Source organism: Acinonyx jubatus, chromosome B3 (genome assembly GCF_027475565.1).
Source record: "Acinonyx jubatus isolate Ajub_Pintada_27869175 chromosome B3, VMU_Ajub_asm_v1.0, whole genome shotgun sequence".
In the NCBI taxonomy this organism is placed as follows: Eukaryota; Metazoa; Chordata; class Mammalia; order Carnivora; family Felidae; genus Acinonyx; species Acinonyx jubatus.
In genome coordinates, this window is record NC_069386.1 from 53,379,564 (window position 1) to 53,401,459 (window position 21,896).

General features: G+C 34.8%; 1 protein-coding gene across 11 annotated transcripts in view; it reads left to right on the forward strand.

Annotated features, from left to right (window-relative positions):
- Positions 1–21,896, forward strand: part of FAM227B (family with sequence similarity 227 member B) — a 196,019-nt gene that overhangs the window by 44,314 nt on the left and 129,809 nt on the right. For all 11 annotated transcript variants that reach the window (XR_008299184.1, XR_008299183.1, XR_003423078.2 and 8 more), the window contains exon 11: positions 7,248–7,385. Coding sequence is in view for 6 of the 11 variants with exons in the window: in XM_053224043.1 (XP_053080018.1) it covers positions 7,248–7,385 (138 nt within the window). In the remaining 5 variants the exon portion in view is untranslated. The remainder of the gene's footprint in view (positions 1–7,247; positions 7,386–21,896) is intronic.

The window sequence follows — 21,896 nt, forward strand, 5'->3', positions numbered from 1 at the left end:
TAATGCTAAGTAAAAGAAGTCAGTCAGAGACAGATACCATATTATTTCACTCCTATGTGGAACTTAGGAAACAAAACAAATGAGAAAAGGGAAAAAAGAGAGAGGGAGAGGGGCAAACCAAAAAACAGACTCTTAACTATGAGAACTAACTGATAGTTACCAGGAGAGAGGTGGATGGAGGGATGGGTGAAATAGGTAATGGGAATTAAGGAGTGCACTTGTTGTGGTGAACACTGGGTAACGTATGGAAGTGTTAAATCTCTCTATTGTACACCTGAAATTAATATTATGCTATATGTTAACTAACTGGAATTAAAATAAAAACTTAAAAGAAAATCAAACCTACATTTTCTTAACATAAAAGGCTGACATGCTGGTGGGAATTTAAGTTAGTACAACTATCTTGTATAGCTGCCAATATCCACTAAATCTGAACACATACAGACCTTTAACCTGGCATATCTATTATTCCCAGGTACATTCCTTACAGAAATTTTCATGTTTCTACACACCAGAAGTACAAAATGTTTATAACAGCACTGTTTATATGATAATAAAAACAAACTGTTCAAATTCCCACCAATAATATAAAGTTTAAATAAATTATGGAATATTCGTATAGTGAATACTACCAGCAATGAGAATGAACAAACTACAATTATATGCAACAGTGTGAACAAATCATACAAACATGTTTGAGAGGGAAAGAAGCCAGACACAAAAGAGTAGATCCTGTATGAGTCTACTGAGATAAAATTCAACATTTGGCAAAACTAATCTATACTGTTAAGAGTTAATATAATAGTTGTCCTTGGAAATGAAAGACTAGAAAGGAGAGCTCCTGGAGTACTGAATATTCAGTTTCTGGCTGTTGATGACATGAGTACCATGTAGTAAATTCTGAAAATTCATTGAGCTGATTTGTTCTTTTTTTGAATGTTTATATACATTGGTAAAAAGTTATATTGAAAACAAATAGTAGTAGTTGCACAAGAGTCTCTATGATTTATTTAATCATGAATATGTTTTTACAGATTTGTCTCACATTGCTTTTTCTCACATTGAATATCCATCAGGAGTCCATTCAACTTTTACTAAGTTTTTAATCTCTCATTTGTGACTATTTTCCATTGCCTAGAGCACTTGTTGAAAGAATTTTATAAGACATGTTTTTCTTATTTCTTTATTGAAGAAGGTTTATACCATAGATCTAAAATGCCAAATTCAGTATTCTCCTCCTTAATGTATCAAAAATTCCAGAAGTAATCACTTTTTTGGTAATAAAGTAATTACCTCTATTAGGTAATAACTTCATTTACCTATCTTTACCTTATATAATCAATTCCATTACTTACATTATAAGTTGGCTTTCATTTTGGTTGGCTTTCATTTTAACAAACAAAATTTTTATTACCAGAGTTCCTTATACACAATAAGAAAACAGAGCACCAGGAACTGTATTAGTTTCCTATTGCTGCTGTAACAAAATTACCACTTAGCAATTTAAAACAACACACTGTATTATCTTACAGTTCTGGAAGTCAGAAATCCAAAATGAGTCTCACGAGGCTAAAATCAAGATGTTGGCAGAGCTGTTTCTTCTACAGGTTTTGTGGAATAATTTATTTTTTTGCAGCTTTTATAAGCTGTGTACATTCTTTGCCTTGAGTCCCTCTTCCATCTTAAAAGCAAGCAATGCCTACTCAGTTTAAGATAGTGCCAAAAGAAAACAAACAAACAGACAAACAAACAAAAAACTACCCAGCAAAGGTGTCCATCAAAAGTGAGGGTGAGATAAAGATTTTCTCTAACAAAAGCTAATGGAGTTCATCAGAACTGCCTTACAAGAAACACTGAAGGGGGTTCTTCAAGCTGAAATAAAAGGACACTAATTGATAACAAAAAAAATCATGTAAAAATATACAACCCACGGGCAAAGGTAATCCTAGAGTTAGATTCAGAATATTCTAATACTGTAATATGGTGATGTGTTAACCACTTAATTCTAGTATAAAAGTTAAAAGATGAAAATATTGGGGTGCCTGGGTGGCACAGTTGGCTGTGTCCAACTCTTGATTTTGGCTCAGGTCATGATCTCACAGTTTTTGAGTTCAAGTTCCACATTAGGCTCTGTGCTGACAGTGTGGAGCCTGCTTGGGATTCTCTGTCTCCCTCTCACTCTCTCTGCCCCTCTCCCACTTGCTCTCTATCTCTCTCTGTCAAAATAAATAAATAAACATTTAAAAAAGACAAAAATATTAAAAATAGTTATAGCTACAATAATTTCTTCATGGATACACAGTATAAAAGGATGTAAACAGTCACACCAGAAAACATAAAAGAGGGGTAGTAAAAGAGTAGTTTTTGAATCTGATTGAAGTGAAATTATTAGCATAAAATATACTGTTATATGTTTTATGTAAGCCTCACAGTAAAAACAAAACAACACCCACAGCAAATTCACAAAAGATAAAGAGAAGGCAATCAAAGTAAGACATTATGGAAAATCATCAATTCACAAAGGAAGGCAGCAAGAGAGGAAGAAAGGAACAAAGGAGCCACAAAACTACCATAAAACAATTAATAAGATGTCATCAGTAAGTCCTTACCTATCTATAATTACTATAGCTATAAATGGATTGGATTCGCCAATCAACACACATAGAGTAGATGGGTGGATACAAAACAACAACCAACATTATGCTGCCTACAAGAGACTCACTTCAGCTTTAAGGACACACATTGACTCAAAGTGAAGGAATGGAAAAGATATTTCATGCAAGTGGAAATAAATGAGAGCAGGGATAGCTATAATTGTATCACACAAAATATACTGTAAGTCAAAATGATAACAAGAGACAAAGAAGGTCATTATGTAATAAAGGGGCAATTCAAGATATAACATCAGAACATCTAAATATATTAGGCAGATATTAACACATCTGAAGTGAGGAGACAATGATTCAAAATAGTAGGGGACTTCAGTATGCCACTTTCAACAATGGATAAATCACTCAGACAGAAAATGAAGGGCACTTTGAACTTGAACCATATTTTAGACCAAATGGACCTAACGGACATTTATCACCAGCAGGATCACCATGCAGCATCACCAGCAGAATTCACATGGAACATTTTCCACGTTAGATCATATGTTAGGGCTCAAAACTAGTACTAATAAATTTAATAAGATTAAAATCATACCAAATATCTTTCTTAACCACATGTAGTATAAAACTAGAAATAAATAACAGGAGGAAAGTTGGAAATCACAGATATGCACAAATCAAACAACATACCCCTGAACAACCAGTGGGTCAAAGAATAAATCAAAAAAAAATTAAAAGTATCTTGAAAAAAATGAAAATGGAAATACAACATATCCAAATCTATAGGATGGTGGCAAAGCAGTCTTAAGAAGGAAGTTTATAGTAACAACTACCTGCATTAAGAAAAAAGATTTCAAATAGACAACCTAACTTTACACCTCAAGGAACTGGAAAAAAGAAGGACAACCTAACCCCCAAGTTAGCAGAAGGAAGGAAAAAAGAAAGATTAGAGCATAAGTAAATGAAATGGAGACCAGAAAGACAATAGAAAAAAAAAATCAATGAAACTAAGAGCTGGTTTTTTGGAAAACATAAAATTGACAAACCTTTAGCTACACTAAGAAAAAAAAGATTCAAATAAATAAACATGAAAGAGGAAATATCACAACTGATACCATAGAAATATAAAGCATCCTAAGAGACCACTATGATCAATTATATAGCAAAAATTTTGGACAACCTAGAAAAAATAGATAAATTTGTAGAAACATAAAATTTATCAAGACTGAATCGTAAGAAAAAGAAAAATCTGAACAGACCAGTAATAGTATTTAAAAACTTCCCAAGAAAATATAGTCCAGGACCATATGGTTCCATTGGTGATTGTACCAAACATTTAAATAAAAATGAATGCTAATCCTTCTTAAACTCTTCCAAAAAACTGAAGAGGAGGGAACACTCCCAAACTCATTGTATGAGGCCATCATTACGCTGATACTAAAGGCGGATAAGAAAATTACAGACCAGTATCCCTAATGAATATAGATGCAAAAATTCTCAATAAAATATTAGAAATCCAATTCAACAGCACATTAAAAGGATCATTATACCATGATCAAGCAGGATTTATCTCTGGGATGCAGGATGATTCAACATATGCAAATCAAATGTTATGCACCACGTTAATAAAATGAAGGAGTAAAACCATATGATCATCTTAATAGATATAGAAAAAGCATTTGACAAATTATATCTTTTCATAATAAGAACACTGAACACATTGGGTATAGAGGAACATACATCAACACAGTAAAATCCATGTATGACAAACCTAGAGCTAACATATTTAATGGTGAAAGACTGAAAAGCTTTTCCTCTAAGATCAGGAACAAGAGAAAGGTACCCATTCTTACCACTCCTATTTGACATAGTATTGTAATCCTAGCGAGAGCAATCAGGCAAAAAGGAAAAGCCATGTAAAAGGCATCCAAAAGGAAAAGATAGAAGTAAATTCTATTCTTTGGAGATGACATACTCCTACGTACTTCATTTTACTGTGCTTCACAGATACTGTATTTTTTACCAATTGAAGTTCTGTGGCAAGCAAGTCTATCAGTGCCATTTTCCCATTAGCATTTGCTCACTTCATGTCTCTGAGAATTTGGTAATTCTCACAATATTTCAAACTTTCTCATTATTACTATATTTGGCATGGTGACCTCTGATTAGTGATTACAACTTGCTGAAAGTTCAGATGACAGCATTTTTTAATCAAAGTATGTACATTATTTTAGACATAATGCTATTAGCACACTTAATAGACTACAGTGTAGTATAAACATAACGTTTATATGCACTGGGAAACCAAAACATTCATTTGACTTTATTGTGATATTCGCTTTGTTGCTGTGGTCTGGACATGAGCCTTCAGTAGCTCTGAGTTACACCTGTATATAGAAAACCGTCAAGACTCCACAAAAACAAACAAAAACAAAAAAACAAAACACACACTCACAAAAAAAAGACAAAAAAAACCCAAAAAACTGTTAGAACCTAATCAGTGAATTCAGCAAAGTTGCAGGCTACAAAACACTATACAAAATCAGTTGCATTCCTCTATACTAACAACAAAATATCTGACAAAGTAATAAAACAATCTCATTTGCAATAGCATTAATAACAATAAAATACTTACAAATGAATTTAATCAAGAAGATCAAATATCTGTATACTGAAAACTATAAGATTTTGATGAAAGAAAAAGACACAAACAAATGGAAAGATATCCTTTATACATGGATTGAAAGAATTAATTTTGTTAAAACGTGCATGCTACCCAAAAACGTCTATAGATTCAGTGTTATCAGGTTCTTATCAAAATTCCAATGGCATTCTTTGCAGAAATAGAAAAAAGAATCTTAAAATTTGTATCTAGAACCTGGATAGCCAAAGCTACCTTGAGAAAGAACAAAGCTAGAGGCATCATACTTCCTGATTTCAAATTATACTACAAAGCTCCAGTAATCAAAATGATACTGGTATAAAAATAGACACATACGCCCATAGAATAGAATTAAGAGCCCAGAAATAAACCCTCACAAATACAGTCAACTAATACTCAATATTTACTCTCTTCCGTAAATGATGATAAACTGGATAACCACATGTAAAAGAATGAAATTGGACTTCTATTTTATACCACTCACAAAAATTAACTCAAAGTGGGTTAAAGATTTAAAATAAGAACTAAACTATAAAACTTCTATAAGAAAACATGGGGGGAGGGGCACCTGTGTGGCTTAGTCGGTTGAGCATCTAGCTATTGATTTCAGTTCATATCATAGTATCATGGGATAGAGCCCCGTGTTGGGTTCCACACTAAGCATGGAGCCTGCTTAAGAGTCTCTCTCTCTCTCTCTCTCTCTCTCTCTCTCTCTCCCCCACCCCCTCTGCTCCTCTCCCCTGCTCATGCACTCTCTCTCTCTCAAATAAATAAACATTAAAAAAAAATTAAAAGAAGGCTTAAAAATAGTCTTCTATTTTTATTCATATATTTATCATTCCTGGAACCCTTATTACTCTGTGTCTGGACTGGCCCCAGTGTTTCCATGTGTGGCCCCCATGACATGGCATGCCCCCTCCTCTTGGGAACTATGAGTAATAAACTATATTTTCAATGCCAATCATTTCCTGATCTGTTAGCCTTACTGCACCTCCAATTTTCTATTAATACACTATATTTTAAAACATAGGCAATCTATCAAGAAGCATCTAAGTGAATTAAACTGAAGTCTTCTGCATATTTTGTCTAGGGGCAACAAATGTGAAATAAGTGATAACTGAATCTAAAACACCTAGAAAATTTAAATTTGACAGCCAAATATAGCAAGTAATACCCATTGCACAACACTACTGAAAAAATATTGGCTATATTTAAAAGTATATCAATGTATAATAATATTGATAATAGTATTAGCTGATTGGAACTGAGTATTAACTCTTCAAACAACCATATGAAGTACACCAAGGAATTTATATTGTTCTCATTTTTATTGCTGGGCATTTTAGTGTTCAGTGTGACTAAATGAATTATTCAACCATACACAGCTTTTGGAACAAAAGTAGAACTTTTAAAACTTATTTTTCTTACTTTTTAGATATTACAATTTATTCATAAATATTATTTTAAAATATTCAGGAGATATAGATAAGGCATAATAATAATAGTCACCTACTCAGAAGCACTAATGTTAACTTTTAAGCTACAGACACACATCCTAAGAGGTAAAATTGTTCTTCACAAAAAACATATTACAAATGCCTTTGTATGTTAACAAATATTTAAAGATAACTTTTAGCAGATACCTCATAATCCATTGTATGGATGTATTCTTGTTGTATATTTAGGTCCTTTCCAACTTTTTGCAATAATTAACTTCCTCTTATGTCCATCATTGAATTTAGCTTATGTCTATTAATCAGAAGATGATACTGAGCTTTACCTCTTTTCTAATTCACTATTTTATGTAATAAGACATTAATATTTCTTAGAGTTTCCCTTATATGAAACTTGAGACTGACAGTTTTCACAGGATTGTTATGAGGATGAAATGTGTAATACATGAAAATGCTTTGACAAATTGAAAGATATTTTCAAATGCTAATTTCCTTGACTAAATGTACATTTTATAATAACAGGTTTAAAACCTCCAAAAGGCTTTTGGACCCACTGGAAACTCAAAAAACTCTCCACAACAACCATACATGGTACTAAGAAAGCACCTTCAAAATCTGTAAAGGACAGAATTGAAAGGAGTCAAGAACGCATAACGGCTGGTAAGTAAACTTATTGCAACTGTAGGATAAATAGCCAAAATCCAGTATATTAAGTTATTTATTTATAATAACTTCCTTATGATTTATTCTTTGGTGAGGGTTTCAAATTAACATTTGCTTTGTAGATTAGTGTTACAGTAGTTTGAATATTGCTTTACGTTTTAGTTTTTCATTGTAAAAGTGGTATGTGCTTAAGTTCTCCCATTTGCCTGTTACTGTATTCTTATATTGATCTTCTATCTTACAATCTCATTACTTCTAGTAACCTTTTTATAGATTTCTTAGGATTTTCTTTATGGAAAATCATGTTATCTGAGAATAAAGAGCATTTTACGTCTTCATTTCCAATCTATATGCCTTTATTCATTTTACTTGCTCAGGTCTAGGACCTCTAAGAAAATGTTAGCTAAAAGTGGTGAGAGTGGACATCCTTGCCTCACTCCTGATTTTAGAGGAGGAATGTTAGGTTATTTGCCTTTAAATAAATTTTGGCTGCCAGTTTTTATAGAAGGCTTTATCAGGTGGAGGTAGTTTCATAGATGTAAGATCTTGATGAATGCTTTTTAGCATCTACTGAGATGAGCCTATTTTTTTTTCTATTTTAGTCTTTTAATATAGTGAATTACATGGATTGATTTTCAAATGTTAACCCAACCCCTAATCCCTGGGGTAAATCCCATTTGGCCATTGTGTATTAACTTATTCATGTACTACTGGATTTAATTTGCTAAAATTTTGTTTTATTTTCCTATACTATCCTGTTTCATTTTAGTAATAAGTATAATGTTCCCTCCTCTTCTCTTTTCTAAAAGAGTTAGTATAAAACTGATATTTATTCTTCTTTCAGTATTTGGTAGAATTCTCCAGTGAAGCCACCCAAGCCTAGAATTTTTTTGTGTGGGAAAGTTTTTGACAACAAATTCAGTCTCCAATAGATGTAGGGCTATTCAGTTTACCAGTTCATTCTTAAATAAACTTAGCTGTTTTGTGTGAAATTTTATTTTAAATATTTTTGAGGGTTTTTTTTCTTGGATGTAATCCAGTTACTTAGAAATATTTTGATCCATTTGAGCTTTGCTTTTAAGCTTCATTAGGTGGAACCAGAGAAGTCTTTTGTCTAGGACTAACTTGCTTCCCCTGCTGAAGCAATACCCTTCTAAGTATTCTACCCTTGGTCTGTGTGTAGGAGGTTTCCCATCTGACTGTCTAGAACATGAGCTGTGTGTGAGCCCCAAGAATGTTCTGCCTGCTCTTTCCCTTGGGTAGCTCTTTACCAACCTCAGGAAAAGATTCAAGGGTAATCCTCTGAAGATCTTCAGAATGCTCTCTGTGTGAATCTGTCTCCTCCAAATTATGCTGACCTATGAACTTTAGCCTGCCTTGGCCTTCCAGAATGCTAAATTTTATTTTCTCAACTCAGTGAGACTAGTGGATTCTGTTTGGATTCTAACTCCTTACAGTGTCGGGAGGAGACAGTTGAAGGGCTCCCTTGTTTGTTTCTCTTTTCTTGAGGATTACTGGCCTGTGCTATCTATTGTCTAACACACGAAAACCATTGTTTCATAGACTTTGTCCAAATTTTTAGTTGTTTAAGAAAGAAGAGTAAATCCAGTCCTTGTTATTTTATAATAGTTAGAAGTGGAAGAAATTATATATTTTTTTAAAGAATTAAAAGACTGGGGTCCCTGGGTGGCTCAGTCAGTTCAGTGTTAGACTTCAGCTCAGGTCATGATCTTGTTTGAGCCCTGCGTTGGACTTCATGCCGACAGCTCAGAGCCAAGAGCCTGCTTTGGATTCTATGTCTCCCTCTCTCTCTCTGCCCCTCCCCCACTCACACTCTGTCTCTCTCTCTCTCTCTCAAAATTAAATAAACATTAAAAAAAATTAATACAAACCAACCAACCAACAGAAACTGACAGCACAGAGCCTGCTTTTGGATTCTGTGTCTCTTTCTCTGTACTTACCCTACTCACTCTCTCTCTCTCTCTCAAAATAAATAAACATTAAAAAAAAAAGAATTAAAAGAAGACTTAAAAATAGTCTTCTATTTTTATTCATATATTTATCATTCCTGGAACTTCATTCCTTGCCTTAAATTTGAGGTTTCCTCATGGTGTTATCTCTCATAGTTCAATTCTGCTAACAATGAATTTCCTTGTTTATTTATCTTAAAATAATGTTCATTTTGCCTTTGTTTTTAAAGGATATTTTTGCAGGGTATAGAATTCTGAGTTCATTTTTTGTTTTTTGTCTGTTAGTAAGATATTTTTCCATTGTGTTCTCATTTGTATTATTTCCCTTTGTGTTCATCCTGCTTGGGCTCATTAAGTTTCTTAAACTCATGGTTTGATGTTTTCACCAAATTTGGGAAATTTTTGCCATTATGTTTTCAAATTTGTTCTATTTCTTTCCTCTGGGATTCCCAATTTAGCATGTGCTATATTACTTAATGTTATCCACAGTTTATTGGGACTTTGTTGTGGGTTTTTTTCAATCTTGTTTTATAGCTTTCATAATTTCTATATTTTTCATTTTACATTCACATGCTTTTTCCTATGGTATATGATCTCTTATCCCAATAAATGAATATTTCATTTCCTATATTGTACTTTTCACTTAAGAATTTCCATTTTTCCCTTTTTAAAATAGCTTCCATTTCTATTCTGAGATTCTCTTCCTTTATTATGACGATATTTTCTTTTACATCCTCAAACATATTAAAAATAGTTGCTTTAAGTTCTTATCTAGTAATTCAAACTTTTGGATAACTTTGAAATTGATTTCTCTCACTATCTTTTTCTTGACTATGAGTCATAATTTCTTGTTTCACTTCATGTCTAGTAACTTTTTATGTAATCCTGGAATTTTAAATGTGCTTTGAGGATTTTCTGAATTCTGTTAATTTCCACCAACCAATGTTAATTTTTGTTCAAGTAAGTTACTTTGGCTGTATTCAAAGTCCAAATGTTATGTGTTCTGTGATGGTCGGCCAGTAAAATCCCCACCTAGAACTTTAAATCATCCACCTATTCCTTTCCACCCATCCATCTAGAGCTCCCTCTTCCCACCATATGTGTGAGTAATTCAGACACCAGCTAAGGGTTTGGAGAAAACTTACAATATTCAGATTTTGGGTTTCCTCTTCTGCAGCCCCTTTCTTTGTAGGATTTCTAAAACTCCTTCATTTTTCAATCTTCTGGCTGTCCCAAACACTATCCTCTGACTCCTTAAACCAATAATATTTATACTTTATATGTGAATTCCATCCACTCACATGCCATGATGACTAAGTAGTACCATCAGACAAAAAGTTGTTTAAGCAACTGCATGAACACAAATTTCATCCACTTAGCAGCTCCCTCTTATAGGGTTCAACTCCCCTCCAATTTCTACCTGCTGTTGTTGGTCATTTTCTGGTACCTACAAATGGCTGTGTTTTTAAAAAATATGTTTAAGAATTTGTAATTTTTATCTTTGGGAAAGTCAGACTGATATAAATTAAATATTTTATTTAAATACTATTTTACAACTTAAATATCAAATATTCAAGTCACATTTTCCCTTAAAACTTTATATGTTGCTTTATTGTCTTCTATTATTTAGTCTAGTAGAAAAGTCTAAAGTCAACTATTTTTTTTCTTTACAATTTATGAAATTTTGTTTTACATTTCTGTTTAGATGTTTCCAAAATTTTTACATTTGTCTTTAAAATTGAAAAATGTCAGTGGAATGTGTCTTGATATGAAAGTTTTCATAGATTTTTCCTAATGATAAATTTAATTATAATTCTTGGATCTCCCAAAGCTCCATCACAGACCTAATAAAGGTCCTAGCCAAATATTTCAAGTGAGACAGAAACATACATGGCCAGACTGAAGAGGGAGGGAAAGTGCTTCTGTTTTAGATATTTATTTTTTTTAATTTTTTTTAACATTTATTTATTTTTGAGACAGAGAGAGACAGAGCATGAACGGGGGAGGGGCAGAGAGAGAGAGGGAGACACAGAATTCGAAGCAGGCTCCAGTCTCTGAGCTGTCAGCACCGAGTCCGACGCGGGGCTCGAACTCACGGACTGCGAGATCATGACCTGAGCCGAAGTCGGACGCTCAACCGACTGAGCTACCCAGGCGCCCCCTGTTTCAGATATTTAACCAAAAAGCTTCAGTCTACCATTGGAGATTATCCCCTTAACACTGAGGAAATAAAATATCTAGAGAAAGGCTTTCACATGGTATGCTATAAAAGACTAACTGCTGCAGCATAAAAACCGATTACATATAAGGATCAATGGAAAAAAAAAAAGAAAGAAAGAAAAAGTCTACTAGAAGTTGTTCATTTGGTAAACAGAACAGTTTTCTGTTAGGCAGCAAAAACTGACAGGGCCCTGGAAGTTAGGCTGGAAGCAAAAAATCAAGTCCCTGGGAAAGACCACTGTTTTTTACATTATGTCTTAGCCCTTTCAGGAGCTTACCGGGCCACCAGGTATTCCTGAACTGTAGAGGTAGAAGGGACTACGTAAGTCTTCTCATTAGTTTCCCACCAAAACATCTCATTTCAATGCAGCTTGTGCTTTTCTAAGTAAGTTTTTGCCACTGGGAGTGTAGATCTGTCAAGACCTCCTCCTGTGTACTTTCGCATCGTGTGATAAAGTATATTAATTATCAAAGACTTTTAAAATGTTGGTCCTATTTCATAGGCTTCAGATATAAAACCAATTTAACTATGTTCTGGTGATGATGGATGCAGACTTTCCTATTTATGCTTCATGGTTCTTTAACTTAAGGGTTGGGAGAAAGACTAAAGTAGCTGTGTTTATCCCACCACCTTATGTAGAAGTCTCCTTTTAGATGTGTTTTTATTATTATATTTTATTCAAGCATGCAGAAAAGTAAAAAATATTTCCCACATGTAATAAATATTTATATTTTTTCCATATTTGCTTTACAAGCCTTTTATTTATGGGTTTTTTTTTTGTACTATTTCTAAATTTGTCTTCCCCTCTCTAAATGTAATGGCTTACTTAAATTTGTGGGCATCTGTTCTTTCTATAATATATATTATTTTTTTATGTTCTTTAGTTCAGTAAAATAGATGAAATTCTTTTACATTTCAAAATCTAGCAATAATCAACATTCAATAGTTTAAAATAATCAATAGGTATTAGTTTTTTTTACCAATATATTGGTAAATTTTTTTATTTAGTTAATTTTTTTTTTAATTTTTTTTTCAACGTTTATTTATTTTTGGGACAGAGAGAGACAGAACATGAACGGGGGAGGGGCACAGAGAGAGGGAGACACAGAATCGGAAACAGGCTCCAGGCTCTGAGCCATCAGCCCAGAGCCCGACGCGGGCCTCGAACTCACAGACTGCGAGATCGTGACCTGGCTGAAGTCGGACGCTTAACCGACTGTGCCACCCAGGCGCCCCTACTTAATTTTTTTAATTTACATCCAAGTTAGTTAGCGTATAGTGCAACAATGATTTCAGGAGTAGATTCCTTAATGCCCCTTACCCATTTACCCCATCCCCCTCTCCCACAACCCCTCTACTAACCCTCTGTTTGTTCTCCATATTTAAGAGTCTCTTATGTTTTGTCCCCCTCCCTATTTTATATTATTTTTGCTTGCCTTCCCTTATGTTCATCTGTTTTGTCTCTTAAAGCCCTCATATGAGCGAAGTCATATATTTGTCTTTTTCTAATTTCGCTTAGCATAATACCCTCCAGTTCCATCCACGTAGTTGCAAATGGCAAGATTTTATTCTTTTTGATTGCCGAGTAATACTCCATCGTATATATATACCACATCTTTATCCATTCATCCATCCATGGGCATTTGGGCTCTTTCCATACTTTGGCTATTGTTGATAGTGCTGCTATAAACGTGGGGGTGCATGTGTCCCTTCAAAACAGCACACCTATATCCCGTGGATAAATGCCTGGTAGTGCAATTGCTGAGTCATAGGGTAGTTCCATTTTTAGTTTTTTGAGGAACCTCCATACTGTTTTCCAGAGTGGCTGCACCAGCTTGCATTCACACCAGCAGTGCAAAAGAGATCGACTTTCTCCACATCCTCTCCAACTCAGCTCTTGCCTGAGCTGTTAATGTTAGCCATTCTGACAGGTGTGAGGTGGTATCTCATTGTGGTTTTGATTTGTATTTCCCTGATGATGAGTGATGTGGAGCATTTTTTCATGTGTCGGTTGGCCATCTGGATGTCTTCTTTGGAAACGTGTCTATTCATGTCTTTTGCCCATTTCTTCACTGGATGATTTGGTTTTAGGGTGTTGAGTTTGATAAGTTCTTTATAGATTTTGGATACTAACCCTTTATCTGATATGTCATTTGCAAATATTTTCTCCCATTCCGTTGGTTGCCTTTTAGTTTTGCTGATTGCTTCTCTGTGCAGAAGCTTTTTTTACCAGTACTTTTGACCATGTTGCGCTCTGAGCTGACAGCTCGGAGAGCCTGGAGCCTGCTTCAGATTTGTCTCTGTCTCTCTCTCCCCAAAATAAATAAACATTAAAAAAATTTTAATGAAGATTCTAGGTGGTGAATTACAATGCTTGAAAGAGCTTGTTTACTGTATTTCTAATAATTATTTTCATTTGAAATACAAATAAGTATTTATTTCAAACACACTTGATTTTAATAATAGGAAATCTTGATAAAATGTATCATATATTTTACTAGCCCCTAGTAAAATACTTGTTATATTTGACTCTAAAACATGACTTGATTTTTCTGTTTCTGGATGAGACCTAAGTCTGGTAGGGTAGGTTAGAGACTTAATGAGTGTTTCCTTTCATATACTGCTCAAAATTAAAATTTAATACTTTATCTTAAACTTGTGTACATCTTCCATTTGAAGTATGTACTTGATAACATGTGTTAACTTTGTAGAGCCTTATTAGTAATATTCTTATGTGGCTGGTCACTTTTATTATCACCTATAAAGTGAGAAAACTAAAACATAAGAAATTAAGTAATAACTTATGCAAGGTCACAAAACTGATAAGTAATGGAATATGAATTCATTTCCAGGAAATTCTTGCCTAGACTCTGAACTCTTAGCCACCTCACATGCTTCCTCTCAGCCATTTAATTTTACAAGCTTATGAATACATTAAGGCTTAAAATTGTCATCATAAGATAAGGGTTGTAACTTATAAGAGTTGCCATAGCCTTAATCCTTCATGACTAATATGAATGAGTTTTTTAGATCCTTTCCTGGGATCAAATTTTAATAGGTAAGAAGGAAGCAGGGAGATATGATAGTAGAAGGGGCAGAAAGAGAGCAAAAGACTGGGGGAAGGGTGCGGAATTCACTTGTTTCCACATTTTGTATATGGATTTCTCTAGAAATAGCAAGCAATGGTTTGGGGAATCACAAAGCCACATTCTGGGGCCAAAGTGGTCCAGAAATACAATGACAGCAAAGGGTTGGAACTTCTAATACTCTTGTTATACACCAATGTTTTTGGCAGGGGAACTAAAAGGCAGTTGTATTTTCAAAAAGTCAAGAATTTCTTAAAAGGGGTTTATTTTGTTCTTTATTTTACAAAGTAGTTTTTTTCTGTAAACTTCTGCTTAGATTGTGACTATCAGGAAATATGTTTAAGGTAGAACTTTGTTCAAATCTATGTGTTTATTTGAACTTTGAGGCTCATATATTTTCCTAGGGCCCTAGCCTGCTTTTAAAGCTATCTTCTTGGGGCGCCTGGGTGGCGCAGTTGGTTAAGCGTCCAACTTCAGCCAGGTCACAATCTCGCGGTCCGTGAGTTCGAGCCCCGCGTCAGGCTCTGGGCTGATGGCTCAGAGCCTGGAGCCTGTTTCCGATTCTGTGTCTCCCTCTATCTCTGCCCCTCCCCTGTTCACGCTCTGTCTCTCTCTGTCCCCAAAAAAATAAATAAACGTTGAAAAAAAAATTTTTTTTTAAATAAAGCTATCTTCTTGAATTTTTATATCAGTTAGTGGTCAATGAGTACCTCTCTTCCACATAGAGAGGAAGATCTCAGAGATCCAGACCACTTTCATCTTCTGGGGTCACCAGCCTATACAGCTGCACAGTCATTAGAATTAATCTGCATCAGGAGAATATAGGAGGAGTAGGCACACAATTGTAAAAGTCTCAACTAAAGTTATATAAATTTCCAGTTATAAAATGAATATGTTGGGGTGCCTGGGTGGCTGAGTCAGTTAAGCATCCGACTTTGGCGCAGGTCATGATCTCAGTTTGTGAGTTCGAGCCCCGCGTTGGGCTCTGTGATGACAGCTCAGAGCCTGGAGCCTGCTTCGGATTCTGTATCTCACTCTCTCTCTGCCCCTCCCCCACTCACACTCTGTCTCTCTCTCTCTCTCTGTCTCTTAAAAATTAATAAACGTCAAACAAATTTTTTTAAATGAATATGTCATGGGAATGTAATGTGCAACATGGCAATTTGGTTAATAATGCTGTATTACATATTTGAAACTAGGTAGAAGAATGGCTCTTGAAAGTTCTCATTGCAAGAAAAAAAATGTGACATATGTGGTGATGGATATTAACCAGACTTATTGTGATCATTTTGCAATATATAAAAATATCAAATCATTACATTGTACACTTGAAACTAATATGTAATATCACATACCTCAATTTTAGAAAGTTTTGGCTTGGAAGTCACCCACATCACTTCCAATCAGATACTATTGGTGAGAATAAGCCATGGCTATATATAGATGTAACGAGGGTTGGCAAATTAAAACAAAACAAAATCAAAACAAAACAAAACAAAAACACTCTGACTAGGAAGCTGCTACATAGTAACAGCATTGTACTATAGAAGGTGGATCTATGCATTTTGAAGGACAGATAAGTGTCTCTACTACAGGAATTAAGTTAAATAATAGTGTAGTAATCCTTATGTATGGAATGCTTATGCTGTGGCCTATAATACAATTTGAGATAATACAATTTGAGTATCAAAGAAAAATTTGGGAGAATTTGCATATATCAATCACCATGATCTTGACAGTTTTCCGAAGCTTAAAGACTGCCTAATGAGTCAGTGGTGTTAACAAATGTGATTTTTTTATATCATATAAAGAAATGTGTCAACATCTAGAATATCTGCATAACTCACTGAATCAATATTTTTCAAATGACCAATGCATGGTTTTTTAAAATGTGGTTTTAGGGGCACCTGGCTGGCTCAGTCAGTTAAGCGTCCAACTTCGTTTCAGGTCATGATCACTTGGTTCATGAGTTCGAGGCCCATATTGGGTGATGTATAGAAGTGTTGAATCACCATATTTTATACACCTGAAACTAATGTTACACTGTGTGTTAACAATTGAAATTTAAGTAAAAACTTAAAAAATAAAATAGTTATCTTTTCTAAAAAGATGCTATTTATATTAACATGAAATGGGTTTATTAATGAACTAGTGTTCAAGATTTCTCAGTTTTAATATCTGTTGTAAGAAATGCTGATAGATACAAAATCCTTATAAACAAAAGTTCTCTGGTGTCTTCAATTATTCTTAAGAGTATAAAAGCGCCCTGAGACCAAAAAGCTTGATGGCCACTGCCCTACAGGAAATCACTGCAAAGGGGCTTGCCCCATGGCATTTCAGAGCTACTGTATCCTGGTTGCAGTTTTATAGTTTCTGTATTGCTTCTCTCCAAGCTGGAATTAGTAATCACTGTGTAGAACCCCGTAAACAAAAGACTCGGATAATTTATTTACTAGGTCATAAGCATGTTTTGTTTGGAGATTTCTACAGTTACTAATGGTTCTTCAGCTCTCATGTATTTACCTTTCACATAAAAGACTTGAATTTCTTGATTATGTAATGTAACTTTTCTGGGCCTTACGTTTCCACCTGAAAAAAAAAATGACGTGATTGGAATATATGATTTCTCTATTCCCCTTCTCTAACATTTTATTACTCTATTACTTACATCTTTAGGTGTTGAATAATCTTCCAAAACGGTTGTTTACTATTGAGGTAGAATTAGCAATAGAGACTGGTGGCTTACATATATTATTTTAGAGCTCTTCCCCCTTTATAGTCATGTGTGTGTGTGTGTGTGTGTGTATCTTGTGTATGTGTGTCTTGTGTGTATAAATATGTTAATCTGTGTGCTGGAGGAATGCTAAGGCAGGTGAAGGGCAGAAATGGGGTAAAACATGAGTGTATATATACCCATGTATGCATATATATGACTTTTAATAAATACAATAACTTATGCTTTATGTATAATGCTATCTCAGAATTGCTGCTTCTAATCCAAAACATATTTATTTAGCTTTTTAAAAATGTATTTATTTATCTTGAGAGGGCGGGAGGGGCAGAGAGAGAGGGAGAGAGAGAATCCCAAGCAGGGCCCAGGCTGACCTGATGTGGGGCTCAGTCCCACAAAACTGTGAGATCATGACCTCAGATGAAATCAAGAGTCAGAGGCTTAACTGACTGAGCCACCCAGACGCTCCTCCAAAACATATTTAAACCATAATTTCCTCTTGAGCATTTGAGATGCTTATTGTCATGTGAGCTTAACTTTTCTTCAAAGTTTTAAACTAACAAAATGTTCTGTTTTTGTTTTTAATGAAATAGACAACAGATAGTTAAAATTTGCCTTCCAAACAGAAAAGCATTATCTCCCTTTTTAGGACTGGAATGTAAGCAGTTATAGAATTTCAGTATCTGGAATGAGTCGGTATTTACAAGCCAGCTGCCCTTAACCAGTGTATTGTTAGATTATTTACAAGACTAAAGTTTTAATGTTCACCTCTCTTATTGTGGTAGAACACCATATAACCTTTTATACTCAGATGAAGATCATTTTTGAAATGCTATTTTTATACCTCTCTCCTAGTTTTTAAGCCCAATTTTTCTCTTATCTGGACTTCACAGTTAAAAAACTAACATATTCATGAATTTTTATAAACTGTAGTTTAAACTATATGCACCAAAAAAATCCTTATATTCAGCCAACATGTAACTTTTAAGTAATTATGTGTGCATCATTGTACTTAGTGCTTGGGAAGATAAAAAAAAGAAAAGAAACATAGTAGTTCCTCTATAGACAAGTAATAGTTGATATTTAGCAAATGCCATGTCCCATGACATGTTACAGAAATAGTAATAGCCCAATGGATTAGCTACTTGAACTTTAATTTGTACCTCTGTCAATCTGCTACCTCTTTACTCTCAGAATGCCTATGGACAATAAAAAAAATTAAAAAACAACAACTTGGAAATAAAATAGTTTCCTGAGAATTAAGCCAGTAAAATCTTGGCATTATGTTTTTCATTATACAATATTGAAAGAAAACCAAGAAATTTTCATGGCTGAAGACAGAGGAAGCCCCAAAACACTAATAAGATGGCCAGAGATATAAGCTCCCAATATGGTAGTAATTTAATAAATTGTATTACTGTATTATTATTGGTTGCATTTCATACTGTGTGGAGAAAGACTATATGAACAAAAGTGAGGAAAACAACATGTGGCACAAAATAGATGCAACCTAAAGATTCGGAAACTGGCTGTGTTTTTACAGAAGTATTCAGATTTGATCATTGTGAATTAGATTTTATGATAATTTGGATAATGTATCTTTCAAAACCATTTTACCTTCCTTTGCTTTGATGCCATGCTTGCCAAGCAATTTTCTAATTACTAATTTAGCTTTTAAGATAATCTTCCATGGTCTGCCATAGGGTGACTGGCAAATGCCTCCCCTAGATATGTTGGTTTGCTGTTTGGTGGTAGTGGTCAAAGGTGCTGGAGAGCATAAAAAAACAGTGGGTCCTCATTGTATTATGAAGCACATTAACATACTTTATTGAGTGACATGGAAATGCCAAGCTAAGGTGAAGTGAATAACAAGAATTTGAATACAACTGAGGGATTTAGTCACTGGCGTGAATAAAACATGGTTTTGAAAGAGGTGAATCTAAAGATGTTGAAAAATAAGTTAGTTGGGTTTTGGTGATAGGTTAAAGGGAAGTAGAGACAAGAATAAAAGCTGACTATATTTTGAGTGTAAATATTAAAGAGAACATTTATCTTCTCTCATGCACTGTTGGTCAGAATATATATTTGGAAAAAGCTTTCTGAAAATGTTTTTCAATTTGTATTTTATTTTTTTAATGTTTATTTATATTTGAGAGAGAGATAGAGTGCGAGCGGGGAAGGGGCAGAGAGAGAAGGAGACACAGAATCTGAAACAGGCTCCAGGCTTTGAGCTCTCAGCACAGAGCCCTACACGGGGCTCAAAACCATGGACCTTGAGATCATGACCTGAGCCAAACTGACTAAGCCACCCAGGTGTCTCTCAATTTGCATTTTTAAAGGATTTTTTAATATAATAATTTTATTTCCTATAACCATATTAAGAAAATAATCAGAATTATAAAGAAGTATATACCAAGAAATTCATATTTACGTTAGTGAAAAGTTTGAAACAACCAAAATAACCAACAATAGATCAGTTAAGGAAGAGTAAAAGTAGACGGCCTGTGAGATCCATGAACTGGTTGATTAATAGGAAAATTTTGTTAAATTGATATATGCACACCTTCAATATTTTGTTTACTTCAAACATAACAATGTGCATTCATTTATCAGTTTTTATGTGAGGATATGGGCTTTCCTCTGAGCATGATTCTAATAATTATCATACCCATTAAATACTGTCAACAGTGTCCAGTTTGAGTTTCTTTAAAATGGACTGAGAATTCAACGATATTTGCCGAGCAGTCTGAGTGCATAATTGTAGATTGTTATTATTTTTTCCTGTTGTCTTGCCCATACCTAATTTAACATCTTAAGTTTTCAATCACTCACTTTTTCCATTGCCACTCCATAGGCAACTCTAAAAACTTTGATTTCTATCCTGAATAATATGGAAAACAATTGCAGTTTTGAACAGAGGAATTGCATGATCTAAAATATAAGTTAACAGAATCACTGTGGCTGCTCTGTTTGAAAAAGGACTATGGTGTATGTTGGGGTGCCCTTTGTGCGCTTTATACTCCATAATCGGTCGAAAGCAAAAACAGTTGTAGCTGTCTTTCTAGTGCTTGCATTTCCTTTTAGCTTCAGTGTGAATAGCAAAAATATAGAGGCATCTAGGGAAACCAGGGATCCAAGAAGCACTGCAGACTTTGAAATCATATTGAAAAATAGAGAATTAGATGGGAAGCAACATAAGGCTTTTCAGAGTGTTTCAGGAAGCAACAAAGATAAAGATCCGGTATAGTTCCTGAAGGGGTTTCCTTCCCCACCCCCACCCTCACCCCCACCACCCCATTTAGCTAATTGGTTCTCAAATGCATAGGTATATTAGAATCTTCTGAGGAGCTTTAAAAATACCCTTGCCTGTGCCCCAACCCAGAAATACTGGTGCAATTGGCCTGGGCTGGGCCTAGGCCTCATTATTTAAAAAAAAAAAAAAAAAATCCCAGGTGATTCCAATATGCATTTAGCATTAAAATCGATTGTTTTTCAAGTATTTTTAGGTCTTATCCTCACAGGCAGCTTGTGACTGATTGCCTCCACCTTCTACGGTAAAACTCATTGTGGCTCAAGAAATTTCAACCACGTATATGATCTTACTCTCTTGAGGTAGAGAAGTGGAGGGGAGGATTATCTTCAGGTTGAGTCTGAGGGCTTAGTCATTTCCTTCATATAGAGGTAAAGTTATATTGTTAGTTTTCGAGCTATATTAGGAATTCTAAGGAGGCGCAACTCAAATTAATTATGTGGTTCCAACCTTTTCTCAATTATCCTGTACAAATGGACCATACAATATCCCTCACGGAAGTATCAAAAGTGTTGCCAAAGAGAATATACCTGCTTCATCTCTCTCTGCTGAATAGCTCACCAAGGAAAGCCATGAAATACTCTTATTAGGCCCTAACGAATCCTGTCTTGTGGCAGGAACCTTAAAAACATCCCATTTATTATTTGTGTTAGGCAGCCTTTAAGATGGCCTCCAACGATGGGGCGCCTGGGTAGCTCAGTCGGTTAAGCCTCAGACTTCGGCTCAGGTCATGATCTCGCGGTCCATGAGTTCGAGCCCCGCCTCGGGCTCTGTGCTGACAGCTCAGAGCCTGGAGCCTGTTTCAGATTCTGTGTCTCCCTCTCTCTTTGGCCTTCCCCTGTTCATGCTCTGTCTCTCTCTGTCTCAAAAATAAATAAACGTTAAAAAACAACAACAACAAAAAAAAGATGGCCTCCAATGATCCCTGCTTTTTGGTACTTATGCCTTTGTGTAATTCCTTTCCCTTGTATAGGTAGAAAATCTTGAAATCATTTTCAAGATTAGGTTATATATAAAAATACTGTGGCTTCCATTTTGGGCACTCACTCACTCTCTGATTCCTTTGTGGAAAACAAACTGCCATGTTTTAGATAGTGCTGTGAAAAGGCTTATGTGGTGAGGAAGTGATGTTTTGAGCCAACAACCAGTGTGGACCTAAGGTCCTCTTCAAGGACCTAAGGTGGATCCCT